The sequence below is a fragment of the Archocentrus centrarchus genome, chromosome 7 (assembly GCF_007364275.1).
Source record: "Archocentrus centrarchus isolate MPI-CPG fArcCen1 chromosome 7, fArcCen1, whole genome shotgun sequence".
Lineage (NCBI taxonomy): Eukaryota > Metazoa > Chordata > Actinopteri > Cichliformes > Cichlidae > Archocentrus > Archocentrus centrarchus.
In genome coordinates, this window is record NC_044352.1 from 34866041 (window position 1) to 34882778 (window position 16738).

General features: G+C 40.2%; 1 protein-coding gene across 3 annotated transcripts in view; it reads right to left on the reverse strand.

Moving 5' to 3' along the window:
- Window positions 1-16738, reverse strand: part of atp2b3b (ATPase plasma membrane Ca2+ transporting 3b) — a 65870-nt gene that overhangs the window by 10858 nt on the left and 38274 nt on the right. For all 3 annotated transcript variants that reach the window (XM_030734131.1, XM_030734133.1, XM_030734132.1), the window contains exons 18-22: window positions 14772-14859; window positions 14547-14653; window positions 13948-14139; window positions 6147-6357; window positions 2681-2892 (exon numbers count right to left, since the gene is read on the reverse strand). In XM_030734131.1, the coding sequence (XP_030589991.1) occupies window positions 2681-2892; window positions 6147-6357; window positions 13948-14139; window positions 14547-14653; window positions 14772-14859 (810 nt within the window). The remainder of the gene's footprint in view (window positions 1-2680; window positions 2893-6146; window positions 6358-13947; window positions 14140-14546; window positions 14654-14771; window positions 14860-16738) is intronic.

Genomic DNA, 16738 nt, shown 5'->3' on the forward strand with positions numbered 1-16738 from the left:
TACCACATGCATTAGTTAGCTTAAGAGGTACTATTGAGCAGTACATCTCCCAGTGACCTGTTCATGTCCTATTATCTGCATTTTGTTACAGCATAGATTCTGCAGTATCAGCAGAAAGGTTTCAGTGTTAGCTTGCTTAACCATTATCATTGCTGTATGGGGAGCTGGAGCTGTATGACTGAACCTTCTTTTATACTGAAATGGGAAAAAAGGGGTGGGCTTGAAGAAAAGGACTTCCTGCTAAGTTACTATATTACTTTAACTTATTTCCAGCTATCAGTTAGCAAATACTTGTCTCTCACAAACATTTGTTGATTTCCAAAAGCACACTTAGAGCACGTGACGTGAGTTTGCTCTTCGGTCTGAACACAACTCTACAGCTACAAAGAACACTTGTGCTACTTTTCCCAGATTTTCTGTGACAGACAGGAAACGATAAATGCACCTCTTAAAATTACATTTTAATCGTACCTGAGTGGAGCAAACGTTTAGACCCCGGGTAGATTCCTGTTTAGTAACCCAGACTTACAGACAACAAGTCTGAGCAGTCAGTCTGCTTCAACTTAAACCAGTGTGAAAAAGATTCATATCATTTCTAGAACTACACTTTAAGAGTAAGTATTCCAAAACAGTAAATGTGGCCTGCTCAGTCTGCATCTTGAAGCTCACAATAACACAACACTTAAGTGCTCTGAGGTCTACATGCCTCAGTGGATAGACCAAAAGCACCTTATATAGCAACATGAAGATTTACACCAGGAAATCAGTAATCAGTGACACTGTCATCTTGACACTAACCTGGAGAGCTGCAAATCTCACTGGGAGTATGATACAGAGTATCACACACAGGAATAATATCGTTCTGCAGTTCTTACTTATTTCTCCCTCCTTCACCTCTCAAGCTGATTCCATCTTCAGCTCTCTCTCAAGTCTTCTTTTACAAATCCGTCTGAACTGTCTCTTTGTCACTCTCACATCCCAAATCAGGGCCGCTCCCCTCCAGCTCTCGCTTCTCTTGTTTCTCCCCAGAGTAACGAGCACTGTAGAGCTCTGGAAAATCATCTTCTCTCGCTCCTTCTCTCAGTCTCTCTTTGTTTGCTTGTCTGTGCTTCTGTGTACACACAGTTCCTTTCTCAGATATTTCTAATGTGTTCAGCATGAGTCAGTTGAACAAACAGTACTCCTGCAGTTTGGAATCACAAATATGGACTGAATGTATGAAGGTGACCAAAATGCAAAATCCATCTGTAGAAATCTGTGGTATTACTTCTTTTGGGAGCATTTCTTTCCTTTTTTTCCCTAATTGAAGTCATCTCTGGGTCATGATCCTAATCAGTTACCTGGACAGACAGCTGTCATTACATATGCTGATATTTGTAAAGCAGACACGTTATCACTTTACTACTCTATATTACTGTATATTACTGTACTTGCATTGTTGCACATCCTTCTCTGCACTTATAGTTATCTATTTGTATATTGTATACTGTACTACAGGACACATGCACATTCTTTTTTTTCTTTGTTTTCAGAGCACTAAGTCTTGCACAGCTTAGTATAGTTTGTATAGTTAATTCATTTGTATAGTTAGTACAGTTTGTATAACTTTTACAGCTACCTCCATTGTTTGTTTTTTACCCTATTGTTTGTATTTATTGTGCATCTTAAGCTGTTGGATGCCCTTTTTTCCTCTGGCTATCTATATATCTATCTATCTCTATCTATATCTATCTATCTATCTATCTATCTATCTATCTATCTATCTATCTATCTATCTATCTATCTATCTATCTATCTATCGTCTGTCTGTCTGTGTCTGTCTGTCTGTCTGTCTGTCTGTCTGTCTGCTGTCTGTCTGTCTGTCTATGATGAGAATGTTAAGATGAATAACATGTCAATAGCATGCCATCTATCTAAGATAAAAACAATTTCAAAGTATTTTGGAAAATGTCATCAGTCATAGAACTGAGAACTGAGAACAAGTACTACTTCCACTACTAGTGTTGCATCTTCAAGCCTCCGTTTTTGTTTGGTAATTCAGTAAAGTGCACTGAATTAGCAATAAACAATTTCTTATTGCTGAGTATCTCTGATTCTGCTGACACCTGTAAAAACTCTGACAGTGAAGAAAACTGAAAAACCTCAGTATTCTTAGCCACGTTCTGAAGCGTGTTAGGATATACCCGAATCATTTATTATGAGGTAAATATGAGATCTGTATTTACAATCATCAGTTGTTTTGTTTGTTTGTTTTTACCCAAAAGTCGACATTTTTTGGATGGAGGTTTGGAAAGTAACTTATTAACTAATGATAAACTTGGTGAGGAAGGTGCATCTAAGAAGTGTGAGGATGCACTCTGTGGACATAGATACCTGCTAATGAATGCTAAATAACAGACTAATGTTAGAACTGAACCAAATGCATTTTAAAAGAATTCACCCCGCATACAGTTATTATGAAGATGGACCTTAGCTATAAAGACCCGAGCCAAGTTTGACATTTTAACTCTGGAGTTTTTGAGGTTTGACTCACTCTTGAAACAGCCACAAGTAATGAGTGGAGCAACTACAGTTTTTGGCACTTGATTAACAAAGTACACTGTACCAAAAGAAGGCACAAACTGTCAGCAAGTTAAATGCTCTCTGGCAAATATGAAGAGTGTTAAATGATTAACCTTACCTGCACAGCAAAAGTCCCCAGAACGATGGAGCAGAAGATTGGGTTAGCAAAAATTCCATCAAAAACATTTCTCTCTCCGTGGATCTTGCGAGCGTTGATCTCGTTGAAAAGCTGCATGAGGACAAAGGTGTTGAAGATAATGGTGTAGTGCTCAGAGGGCGGGGAGTGGAGCGGAGCATTGCGACCACTGTCAATGTTGAACATTCGCTCGCCTGGAGAGCATAGAAAAGAAGAAGAAATGAAGGTTCAGACTTGTTCTTAGAGCTAAGATTAGAGTCAGGTAGGGTTAGCATAAGCAGTTTAGTTGTGATGCTCCCGTACCACCAAAAGATAAACCAAAAATCAGCTAAAAAATTTTAAGTACAAAAAGTCCCAAAGGTGCACTTGAGGGTGTTATATTATTCTAAGAGTACATCAATTAAATGTGGATTATTAAACATTAGGTCTCTCTCTTCCAAGTCCCTGTTAGTAAATGTAATAATTGATCAACATATTGATTTATTCTGCCTTGCACAGACCTGGTTACAGCAGGATGAATATGTTAGTTTAAATGAATCAGCACCACCAAGATACTAAGTCTGAATCCTTGAAGCACAGGCCCAGGAAAAGGAGTGGCAGCAATCTTTCACTCTAGTTTAATCAACAAAAAAACCTAGACACAGTTAATTTAATTTCTGAAAGCCTGACTCTTAGCCTTGTCCACAGTTTAATTTTAATTTCTGAAAGCCTGACTCTTAGCCTTGTCCACCCTATTGGAAAACCCAAAAATAGTTTTCTGTTGTTGTGTATCGTCCACCTGGCCCTGATTTCTCAGACTTTTATCTGATTTAGTGCTCATTTCAGATAAAATAATTATCATAGGTAATACTGACATCCATGTTGATGCTGAAATGACAGCCTCAACACTGCATTTAATTCACAATTAGACTCAATTGGCCTCTCTTAATGTAAATCCCACTCATTGTTTTAATCACCCCTCAGTCTTGTTCTGACATTTGGCATAGAAACTGAGCATTTAACAGTAAAGCACTGAAAAGCCTCTTGTCTGATTGTTTCTTGATGACATTTAATTTCATAATAATGGACTGCACAGCACTCAGTAATAAATGTCTTTACAGTAGATTTTTTTGAAAGTGCTGTAACTAACAGTGATTCCTCGGCTGTTAGTTTCTTTGATGCCATGTGCCAACACAGTGCAGAGCAGCTACCTAAACTTCACGCCCACAGAGGTTGATTATTTTATTGATGGTGTTACATCCACACACTGCATGTAACGCTGGATACTGTGGCTCCTCTGAAAAAGAAAGGAACAAATCAGAAATGCTTGTCTCCCTGGTATAACTCACGAACAGGTGCCTTAAAGTATATAGCGAATAAGCTGGACAGGAAATGCAGTTTACTGATTTAGAAGATGTTTGTTTGGCCTGTTGCCTACAAGAAGCCCCTGTAAACCTGGGACATCTTATTATTCATCAGTGATGGAGGAAAACAGGAACGAGTTAGAGCTCTGTTGAGCCGAGTACTCCTTTAGCTTTAACTCGTAATGACTTCATGAATTTCTTTACAAATAAAATTTTAACCATTAGAGAAAAGATTACTCATGGCCTTCCCACAGACATATCATTAAGTACTACAACTTTAAGAACTGCTGATATTTACTTAAACTTTTCCCCCTATCAATCTTTCTGAGTTAACTTCAACAAGACAGCTCAAAGAAGTCTCATCATTAATTAATGCTTCAATATTAAAAATGATTCATTTATCTTTTTTAACAGGCTACATACCACAAGCTTTTGAGGGGGCAGTAATTGAACCAATACATAAAAAACCCTTTTCTTGAGCCAGCTGACTTAACTCTTTATAGCCTAAGTGCATCGTAGCACAGAAACGGCACTAGTGAAGGTTACAAATGATCTTCTTATGACTTCTGACAGTAAATGGTAAATGGACTAGTTCTTATATAGCGCTTTTCTACTCAGTATGAGCACTCAAAGCGCTTATACAACACGACAGTGGGCTTATCTCTGTACTCGTCTTGGTAGACCTCAGTGCAGCATTCAACATTTTACTACAGACCTTAGAACACACCACAGGTATTAAAAGAATTGTGCTGCAGTGCTTTGAATCATATGTACAGCATTTGATAGATTCCAATTGTCTTCTTCACGCATAAAAGTTAGTGATGGTGTTAAACAGGATTCTTTGCTGGGCCAGAAATATGTATGTTTATATTATACATGCTTCCCTTAGGCAATATTATTACAAAATACATTTTCATTGCTATCCAGATGATACTCAGCTTTATTTATCCATGAAGTCAGATGATACAAATCAACTAGTTAAACTACAGGCATGTCTTAAAGGCCTGGATGGCCTCTAACTCCCTACTTCAGACAAAACTGACATTGATATTCTCAGCCGTCTTAGAAACATGGTATCTACCACATACTTAATCTGGATGCCATTACCTTGGCCTCCAGTAACACTGTGAGGATTTTTTTTGACCAGGATTTGTCCATCAACATGTACCTTAAGTAAATATGGAGGACTGCCTTAATTTATTTGCACAATAAAATTAGAAACATCCTGTCTCAGAGTGATGCTGAAAAGCTATTTCATGCATTTATTACTACTGTAATTCCTTATTATCAAGTCATCTCAAAGCTCCCTGAAAAGCCTGCAGTGATTCAGAACACTGCAGCAGTGCTAACTGGGACTAGAAAGAGAGAGGATGTATTAGCTTATATTAGCTTCTCTTCATTGGCTCCCTGTTAAATACAGAACTGAATTTAAAATCCTTCTGCTTACATACAAAAAATATTTTAAAGATCTCATAGCACCCTATTATCCGAACAGAGTACTTTACATATAATTTATATACAGTGCAGTATAATGGGCGGCAGAGCCTTCAGACACACTGAGAGACAGACACTCTTTTTTAATCCTTTTTTTAAGATTATGCTTAAAACTTTTCTTCTTGATAAAGTTAATAGTTTTAGGCTATATCAGGTAACCCTGAACCATTGCTGGGAGCGTCCCATGATGCACTGAGCTTTTCTTCTTAACTCATCTCATTTCACTACCTGCGTGTTTTTACACCACATTTAATCACTAGTAATTATTAAACTCTGGCTCTCTCCCCTTTCTGCTCTCTTCTCTTGCCCTTCACCCCTGTCTGGTCATGGTGGATGGCTGCCCATCCCTGAGCCTGTTCCTTCCTGTTAAAAGGGAGTTTTTCCTTCCCGCAGTTGCCAAGTCCATGCTCATACAGGGCCGTCTGATTGTTAGTGTTTCTTTCCAATATTGTAGGGGCTTTACGCTACAATACAAAGTGCCTTGAGGCAACTGTTGTTGCGAATTGGGACTCTACAAATAAAATGGAATTGAATTGGTTAAGGTTAACCTAAAGGGTGGAGAATACATTATGCCCCTGTGTGCGTATAAGTGTGTGTGTGTGTTTGAGCACCTATGAACAGCAGGGTGAAAATGATGACCAGCTGGTACACTCCATGGCCCAGGATGTTCTTCATCATGGTTAGGGAAATGAGCGGGTTGTTCCGGCCGTAGGGTTTCCGTAACAACAGGGCCTCGGTGGGGGGCTCCGTAGCGAGGGCCAGAGAAGCAAACGTGTCCATGATCAGATTCACCCACATCTGCACCGCCTTCAGGGGAGAGTCCTGCAAAGAAATGTGCAACCATCAGTCAGTTTCCGCTAATCTACCCATTTATCTGTCACTGTTTATACTCGATATAGCAGAGACAAACTTAACTGCTTACTTTGTGTAGTTTTCATTGTTCTTTTTCTGTTCTTTTTGGTTGTGCGTCCGTGTGTGACAGTAATCTAACAGTGACTGTGAGGTTGTTGTCATAAAGTACTGTACATGCATGGACACCATTTCTCATATTCCACAGCAGGAATTTTGGATGGTGCTCAGAAGTCAGATGGATTCAGACAATTCCTTTAATTAACTAATGACATTTAGGATGTTAATTAACATAACACACCAGCTAGACTCAACAAAGAATTCATTATAAATGCATTCCAACCCCATCCTCTGGGTTTTATGGCTATTATGGGTATAGTGCATACTAATTTAACTAATGACTTGGACTAATGGAATTCCAAAGCCTGCAGAAAAACTTTACTATTATGTGTAAAAACAAAGTGAATTTGAAGTTTGAAACATTTATATGGTGTGCTCATATTTTCTGAAAGTGTAAGCCAAATGGCTTAATAAATAGTTTTATCACCAAAGCAGATCTGCTTCTTAATTCAGAGCTTCAGGACAGACTGTCTGCAGAGTTCTCTTAGTTTTCTGTTTTTCATTTGTTTTCATGTAGTTTTAAATTTTTATTTTCAGTTAAGTTTGTTTCAGTTAGTTTTCGGAGCAGGCTTACACATTTAACTTTATTTTTATGGTTTAAAAAAGGTTTATGGTATACGGAAGAGCTTATCAGACAACTGGAATATTCTGGTTGCATTAAAACATATATTACTGTGTATCAGGTGTCACCAGACATATTTTTATCAGACATTATAAGACGCTTCTTGTTATTAGACACTTTAGTTGTATTTAGATCTTTAAGAAATTTCAGTTTTTTGTCACATTTGAAACACTCTTGGCCTGTCCATAAGATCCCTCATGGCACCAGCACCTGTGTCACTGTCGTGTGTTGAAATGTAACTGATGCACTTTGACAATTATCAAAAACTGCTGCATTCATTTTTTTCATCTAGGTTTTTATAGTAAAGGGATGTAGTCATTTAAAAAAAATCTATACATCCTAATTTTTTAATGATACAGTATATAATACAGTATGACAGGATGTAATGTGAGGTCACATGATGAAACGTAGGTCCACGGTTGGCCGGTGCTGTGCTACCATGGTCCACTCTCAGTGAAATAGTGTGTGTGGTTGTTATCAGGGTTTCTCAGTGTTAAATAAAGTTGCCATTTCCATCACCTCCAGAACATTAAATCCTTTTTGAGAATGAGCCTTTTTTCCAGTTACAGCAGCTCTTCCACTGTGTCTGCCAGCAAGACTGACAGTGGCCAAAAAACAGCCAACCAGATATTTAAATAAAAATACACCTGCACCGACATTTTCAAAGTCCAAAGCCATTTGTAAACAAAGCTTTGGGCTTCTCTGTGCGTATTAGTGTGTTTTCATGCTTGTGTATCCCAGGAGGGACTTTAATGTGACTGCATGCTAACCCACAGAGACTTGTTTTCCTCAAGGGAAACTGAGGTCCTCAATTTCTGTCCCTGAGGGGAAAGTGTGTGTGTGTGTGTGTGTGTGTGTGTGTGTGTGTGTGTGTGGTGTGTGTGTGTGTGTGTGTGTGCGCGCGCGCATGCGTGCATGTGTGTGTGCGTGTGTGTGTGTGTGTTGAAAAATGGTGCTGCTGAATATTTATTGCGAGTCATTATACAGGTTCTTAAAGATTTTTTTCTTCAGTGTGTCTCTTTGGTAGACCTTAATTTCCCCTGTCAGAACAGGAAGCCAAAGGTGGAGCTGAAAAGCATTATCGACGGCTCACATCCATTAAGTGTTGGAGCAGGTGAAGTTGTTCCAGTAAGCCCGCACACAAATACAGTGTGACTAACTGAGCCTGTGCTTTTTCTGCTAACATGTCAACATGTCTGCTGTTATTAAAAAAATGCACATGTAGCTTATGAAACAAAATTCTTCCTCAGTGGACGTAGCTCATGTGTTTTGATCAAGAAACCTCACCTGGGATAGCTCCTTACATGTTTTCTCTTCAAGTTACTGTTAAGTTACCGTGTCTACCTGTGTCTATATTATTGTTATTACTCATTGTAATAATCAATTAATATGAGCATATGACAGAAAACATGGAAGCATGATAATTCCCCTGTAGCCCTTTAAGACCTATAATAGAACAAGTCTGCTAGATCATATCTTTATATTTATACATGCTGTAGGACCACCTTGTGGAATATTCATCTATAGAATCTTCATAACCCTAATTACAATAATTCTTATAATAATATGTATAATAATATGTACATATACATGTATGAATATGTATGAAGGAAATCCATAGTAACTACATAAGGTAGCTAAAAAGTGCGCTAAGCACAAAGAAATTGAAAAAATTTCCTGTATCTACATATTATGTTAGATACAGAAATGCCATAGCTGTGCTAATGCTAATGCACACAATAAAGCGCATGGAGTACGTTTTGTTGTAAGCGCTTTCTACACAATTTTTGTGAACCCATTAGAGGAAGGATACAGTGCTCTGGGACACGTTGAATGCATGATATTTAAGTGTAAATCCTCTGGTTTTGTATGCAAAAGAATTATTGCTGTATCGTATGTGGTTGCAATTCTACCAGCATTTAAAAGCAGTTAGCAGTTGGGAGCGCTGGCGCTCCGGCCGGTTACAAGGACTGTTCTATATGCAATTAAGGATTGCTCTTTGCATATTTAACTAACTTTTCATAACAATGTATTACAAAAGACTTAATTATTAATAATACACAACACAGATATACAGTTAGATCCATAATTCATTGAACAAAAACACTTTTTTGTTATTTTGCCTCTGTAGACCAGCATAGTGGTTTTTATCTCAGACAATCAGTGTGTCATTCAAGTGCAGGTTTTCGGCTTTATGTCAAGGAGTTTTACAAAAAATTTGCATTAACTGTTTAGGAAATAGCCAGCCTGAATCACTGGGGATCAGTCCGCCAGGGCCTCTGCCCTCCGCTATCGCCCAATGCACACTTCACCCCACCCCTACGACGCTTTCTGTGGGCCTACAAGAGGAGGCTGCCCTTTGTCACAGATTCTCCATCCATCCATCCATCCATCCATCCATTTGCTTCCGCTCATCCTGTTCAGGGTTGCAGGGGGATGGAGCCTATCCCAGCTGTCATAGGGCGAGAGGCAGGGTACACCCTGAACAGGTCGCCAGCCTGTCGCAGGGCCAACACAGAGAGACAGACGACCTTTTACACTCACATTCACGCTCTCATTCACACGTATGGGCAATTTAGAGTAGCCAGTTAACCTAACCCCAGTAAATGCATGTCTTTGGAATGTGGGAGGAAACCGGAGTACCCGGAGGAAACCCACGCAAGCACGGGGAAAACATGCAAACTCCACACAGAGAGAGGGAGAGGCCTGGGCCAAGATGGAATCGAACCCAGACCTTTCAGATGTTATTCTAACTGTGAGGGAGCAGTGCTAATTTTATGAACAGAATTTCTAGCCGTAGCCAAGTGGTGGAAAACTTCCACCTTGCAGATGATGTGGTCCTGTTGGCTCAATAAGGTGGTGGAATCTAGCTCGCACTGGAGCGGTTTGCAGCAAAGACGTCCGTTGAGGTGGTTCGGGCATCTGACTAGGATGCCCCCTGGGTGCCTCTTGGGTGAGGTGTTCCAGGTATGTCCTAACAGGAGGAGGCCCCAGGGCAGACCCAGGACACGCTGGAGAGATTATATCTCTCGGCTGGCCTGGAAACGTCTCAGTGTTCCCCCAGATAAGCTGGAGGAGGTGGCTGGGGAAAGGAAGGTCTGGGTTTCTCTGCTTAACCCTTTAACAGTGACGATCACCACCGATGCACCTGTTACTCGCCATTACTTGCCGTGAACAGCTGGTTAACACTGAGCGTATCACCACTGAAATGTCTGATCAAACACACTTTGAATTACCATAACTGCGTGAGCATTTGTCCTACTGGAAAAATTCACAATTTCTGAAAGCTGAGAAACTGCGCTTCACACCCAACATGGGTTATTATAGTAATTATTGCCAGAATGGTGGCACTTTTGAAGTTAACGGGCCCGTGGTAAATAAAGGGTTAAGCTGCTGCCCCACACAGCCTAAGCAGATGGATGTTTATTATTTTTATTACATAGTCCATGTTTAGAGGCTCAAAATTAATTAGACAACTGACGGGACAAGCAGATTCATGGCCAGGTGAGGCCTATTCCCTTTTTATTTCATGATAAAGGAAGCAGACATAATATCTGAAGTTGATTTGAAGTGTTGAATTAGTATTTTATAGGTTTTCACTGAGCCCTGCAACAGACTGGTGATTCATCTAAAGTATAGCCTGCCTCTACCCACTCCCTATGAGCTCTGATAGGCTCCAGTCCTTCTGCAACCCTCAACTGGATATGTGGGGGGAAAAAAATGGATGGATAGCTTTTCACTGGAATTTTATAAGGCCCAAAAAAGATCAGTGCAAGTGAGGGAGGCCATTATTAGGCTGAAAAAACAAGACAAACCTACGAGAGAGAAGAGTGGCCAAATCAACAACTGGATACATTCTTAAAATGAAGGAATGCCCAACACCAAAAGGCCTGAAAGCCCACAGAAGACAACTAAAGTGCATGACAACAAAATTATTTAAATGGTTAAGAAAAACAACTTTACAACATCTAACCAAGTCAAAAACAATTTCAAAGAGGTAGGCATATAATTGTCAAGGTCCACAATCGAGATACACCTTTATGAATGTAAATACAGACAGTTTACAATAAGGAACAAACCACTGGCTACATTCAAGAACAACAATGAGAGACTAGACTTTACAGGAAACATCTAAAAGAGCCTACACAGTTCTGAAAAAATTATTTGGATAGATGAAACTAAGATTAAGTTGTACCAGAATGACTGGAAGAGTGACATATGACAGATGATCATACCAGATTATCTGTAAAGATGGTGGAGGCAATGATATGACAAATGGATGTACAGCTCCCAATGGAAGGGGGTTATTGAGGGGTGGCTGTAGCTCAGTAGGTAGAGCAGGTCACCTACTGATCAGAAGGTCAGTGGTTCGATTCCTGGCTACTCCAGGCTACATGCCAATGTATCCTTGGGCAAGATACTTAACCCCAAGTTGCTCTCCGACCGTCCCGTCGGAGTATGAATGTGTGTGAATGATAGTTAATTAAAAAAGCACTTAGCTTAGCAAACATGGAAGTGCTTGTATGAATGGGAGTGCATGGGTGAATGTAAACATGTTGTAATAGTGCTTTGAGTGCTCTGACTGAGTAGAAAAGCGCTATATAAGAACTAGTCCATTTACCATTGATGATGTCAATACTGATACAAGTAGCTGGATGAATGTACAGGGCTATACTCTTTGTTCAGATTCGGCTAAATGCTACAAAACTGTTCAGACAATGCTTCAAAATGCAAGTGGATAATGTCCAAAAGCAGCGCAAGAAATTGGATTTTCTTCAGTGGCCAAGTCACCTGACCTCAGCCTAATAGAGCATGCTTTTCAGTTATTAAATATAAAACCGAATGTAGAAAGACCTACAAACAAGTGTTAACTAAAGATGGCTGCACTAAAACCCTTGTAGAGCATCTCAAGAGAGGAAACACAGCATTTGGTGACATAATTGGTTTCTAGACTTCATGCAGTTATTGGCTGCAAAAGATTTTGTCTTTTGAGCGTATAAAAATGGCTGTAACTACTAAACACTTTCTAAATTTTTATAAAACCCCTTGAATTAAAGCTAAAAGTCTGCACTTCAAATACATCTTGAATTATTTTTAATTTAAAATCCACTGTGGTGGTGTACAGAGCCAAAATTGTGTCTTTGTTCAACAGATTGGGAACCTAACCAGATCTAATTATGGTCAGAAGTTTACACACACTCATCATTGGAATGTCATTTGGGGCTTTTAATGATTTCTTCAAATTGTTCTTTCAGTGCAATGACAGCATACATCTTTACTGACTTAAACAAGAATTTTGAGTTGAGTGAAGCAAGTTTGAGCTCAGGCTCAAACATATAAATACACCTCCACTAATCTTTGGTTACATGTCTCTAATGTGCAAGCTGCACCTCAACCAGACACTTTTGGTAGCCATTAATAATTTTCTGGCATAATTCTAGGCAGAACTGGTAGAATTCATTTAAACTGATTGGTTTCCTGACATGGACCTGACTTTTAGACATAGTCCACAGGCCACAGGCCATTCCAGAAGCTTAATGTTAGCCTGCTTTATCCTTTCCAAAATGAGTTTGAATGTGTGTTTGTGATCACTGTTCTGTTGGAACACCCAACTGTGTCCAAGTTTCAACCATCTAGCTGTTCATTTGAAGTCAAGTTGAAGAATCTGGAGGTAGTCCTCTTTCTTCATTAACTTTGTGCAGTGTACCAGTACCACCGACAGCAAAACAGCCCCAGAGCAAGATGTTACCACCATCATACTTTGAAAGTTGGTACAGTGTTCTTCAGTTTGAAAGGCTCACCTTTGCTCCTCCAAACATACCTCTTGTCATTTTTGTCAAATAACTCAGTCATTGTGTCGTCTGACCATTAAACTTTTCTCCAGAAGGCATTTGGCTCGTCCATTTGGGCAACTGCAAATTTAAGTTGAGCTTGAAGATGTTGATTTTGGGGCAGGGTTTTTTTTCTTGTTCGGCACTCTCTTAGCCCATGTCGACATAAAACTCACTGCACTGTGATGTTTCCGGTTCATGGCAGGCTTCAGCCTTGGTGGTTCCTGGGCTATTCCTAAACATCCTAACAATTTTCCTCCCATCTGAGAGTGACAGTTTGGGTCTTTTTCCAGACCTTGGCAAAGTGGGGACACACCTGAATAACATGTATCTACAGTTGTTTGAACTGATGATTCTGTTGTTTAAAAATGGCTTCAAGAGACCTTCCCAACTTGTGTAAATCTACAATTCTCCTTAAATCTTCACTGAGTTGCTTGGACTTTCCCAATGTTCTAAGTATCGGTGAATCCAATGTGTGCTGCCAAACAAATTCTTTTTATTCTTATTATTCTCATGATCACTAACAAGAAGTTAACAGGCCTTGACTTATTAAAAGATTCAAGTGAGTGTGTGTATGTGTTTGAGCCTATATGTATACTTCTGATCCTGTGCGGGTCAGAGACTTGTGCAACCAATTCCTGTTTTTTAAAGTCATTAAAGATGTATGCTGTACAACCATTCCACCCTGGAAAAAGCCCAAAATGACCATGACATTCCTCCCATGATGAGTGTATGTAAACTTCTGACTACAACTATGCGTAGGTTGATCTTTGTTGCATCTTAATATGCAATTATTATAATATAAATGTTTCCAAGTGTCAGGACATCACTGTTTATATAAGCCTGGTGTAAAAATGCATAAAAAGCATTTCAGCATTTGGTTTGTCTTAGCAGGCATAAGTGAGTGATGTTTCCAGAAGTGACAGCTGTGTGTGTGTGTGTAGGAATGCACATGTGTCAGCATACACATGTATTAATAAATCTGTCTACCTGGGTGATACAGGCCCCTGTGAAGGCCACGATGACAGCCACTACGTTGACCGTGAGCTGGAACTGCAGAAACTTGGAGATGCTATCATAAACATTTCTTCCCCACATCACGGCCTTGACAATGCTGCTGAAGTTGTCATCAGTCAGGATAATGTCAGATGCCTCTTTAGCCACGTCCGTCCCTGCGATACCCTGACAGAGATTGAGAGAGAGTGAGGAGAAGACAGACTCATGACATGATTCATGCAAGCATTCGAGCATCCAAATTACTTTGGAGTGCTTCTGTCTCAATATCGTGCTGTTCTGCCTCCAAGAACTACCACTTGGCATGAGTAAGCGCTGTGGCCAAAATAAAATGCACGCTACTCAAAACACTTGTTATTACAGGCAAAAACACAATATTCACAGTACTTTACATATTTATTATAGACTAAGAAATAAAGGATTGAAGATACTTGTACATATCTTTAATCATAAACAGATTTATTAGAGCCGTTGAAAATAATTGTGGGATAAGAGTTTGATTACTACAACAAATGCTATGACAAAAGCATTTTAATCCCACATAAACACTCATGGTGAACATTATATCAGGTTACCATGGCAAAGCCCACATCAGCCTTCTTCAAAGCTGGTCCGTCATTGGTTCCATCTCCTGTTACTGCGACAACCTGCCTCTGTTCTACAATGCTGCTATCAATGATGCCTGGGTGCAAACAGGAACAAAAAAAAGCAGCTTTTAATTGGCTGTGAATCAGTTTGTGTGTGTGCGTGCGTGCGTGAGCATGTGTGTGTGTGCTTTCATTTCTGGCTTTGAGACTCACCTTTTACCAGTGTGTGTTTATCAGTTGGTGAGGATCGAGCCAGCACGCGCAGTTTGGGCCAGATTTTATCGATTCGCTCCTGTTCAATCTGTTAGTTTGAGACAAAGAGAAGCTATTAACGAGTCTGTGCGTTCACTAGATGTCACTGTTGATTCGAGGTGTCAAACACACTACAAAGGTGTGACTGAGAGAAAAAATAAAAAGGATCAAAGATGCACTTGATTCTTACATACTGCTCTCTTTCATTCAGTGTAACCACGTTGCACTCTTGCATAATGATCATTTACACACAGCTGTTTTAAGTGTACATTTAAATTCATTCTCCACAGAGAAATAGAGCCACAACACTAATCAACAGCTATCCATCCTATTAAACATCCTGCTAAATTCAAAGGATAAAGCTAAATGGCTTGGATAAAAGCACTACCCATACAAATTTTGCCTTCTATTGTGTGCACTAACTACAGTGGATACAGCTATGTTAATGCTAATCTGAACATCTTTATAGTGGTAACAAAACAAAATATCTTTCCTTTGATACTTTCCCTGATTTTAGATGTCATTATTGTTCAAATACACTGTGGAAATAGAGCAGCTAATATTCCAGTGCATTTAGCACTAGTGACTGGCTGCCATGTGTGCTGCATCCTGCACACGCTCCATCTACGCAGCTGCCTCACCTCTAACCCACAGAGTACTTCCTGTAGTTAGAATGTGTCTGAAATGAAATGCTTCCTGTTTTGTGTTTCATTTTAGATTTGGGAATATCTGTGAAAACAGCTGCAGTTTCTCCTCCAGACTTTGCCACCTTCATCCATCCATCCATCCATCCATCCATTCTCTTCCGCTTATCCGGGGCCGGGTCACGGGGGCAGGAGCCTAAGCAGAGAAGCCCAGGCTTCCCTCTCCCCAGCCACCTCCTCCCACTCATCCGGGGAGACCCCAAAGGCGTTCCCAGGCCAGCCGAGAGATATAATCTCTCCAGCGTGTCCTGGGTCTACCACGGGGCCTCCACCCGGTGGGACATGCCCGGAACACCTCACCCAAGAGGCGGCCAGGAGGCATCCTAATCAGATGCCCGAGCCACCTCAACTGGCTCCTTTCGATGTGGAGGAGCAGCGGCTCTACTCTGAGCCCCTCCCAGATGGCCACACTCCTCACCTTATCTCTAAGGGAGAGGCCAGCCACCCTTCGAAGGAAACTCATTTCTGCCGCTTGTATTCGCGATCTTATTCTTTCAGTCACTACCCAAAGCTCATGACCATAGGTGAGGGTAGGAACGTAGATCGACCGGTAAATCGAGAGCTTCGCTTTTACACTAAGCTCTCTCTTCACCACGACAGACCGGTGCAGCGTCCTCATCACTGCAGAAGCAGCCCCGATCCGTCTGTCGGTCTTCCGTTCCCTTCTCCCGTCACTCGTGAACAAGACCCCGAGATACTTGAACTCCTCCACTTGGGGCAAGAACTCGTCCCTGAGTCGGATATAGGACTTTGCCACCTATGACTTATATATCAGGTTTATTTATTATCATGTTTATTTTATGTATTTATTTGTATTAAATAAACATAAGCTGATACATAAAGTTTTTTTTTGGATAGACTGTATATGAACAATGTAGCCTTAGAGTGAAACTAATGCAGTGGTTCTGTTAACCTGCATTCTTTTTCATGGACAGCAGGTGGCGACTCTTGTGGTTACAAAGAGATGTCCAACTGTACAGAACTCAGTGGGAAAATGGCCCTCAGCTCCCTTGCTCTACAGCCTCAGTGAACATTTTCCTGAGGACTTTGCGATCTCGATTGCTAGTTTCAAGTCATATTAAAAACAACATGAAGTTCATTTTGTAAATTAAATAAACTAGTGCATACTCAGTGGCAAACAGCTTGTGATTGACAAATTGTTTACCAATGAGTGTGCAATGTTTCACTCTGTGACATCTGAGGTACAAAAGCTAAGATGACAAC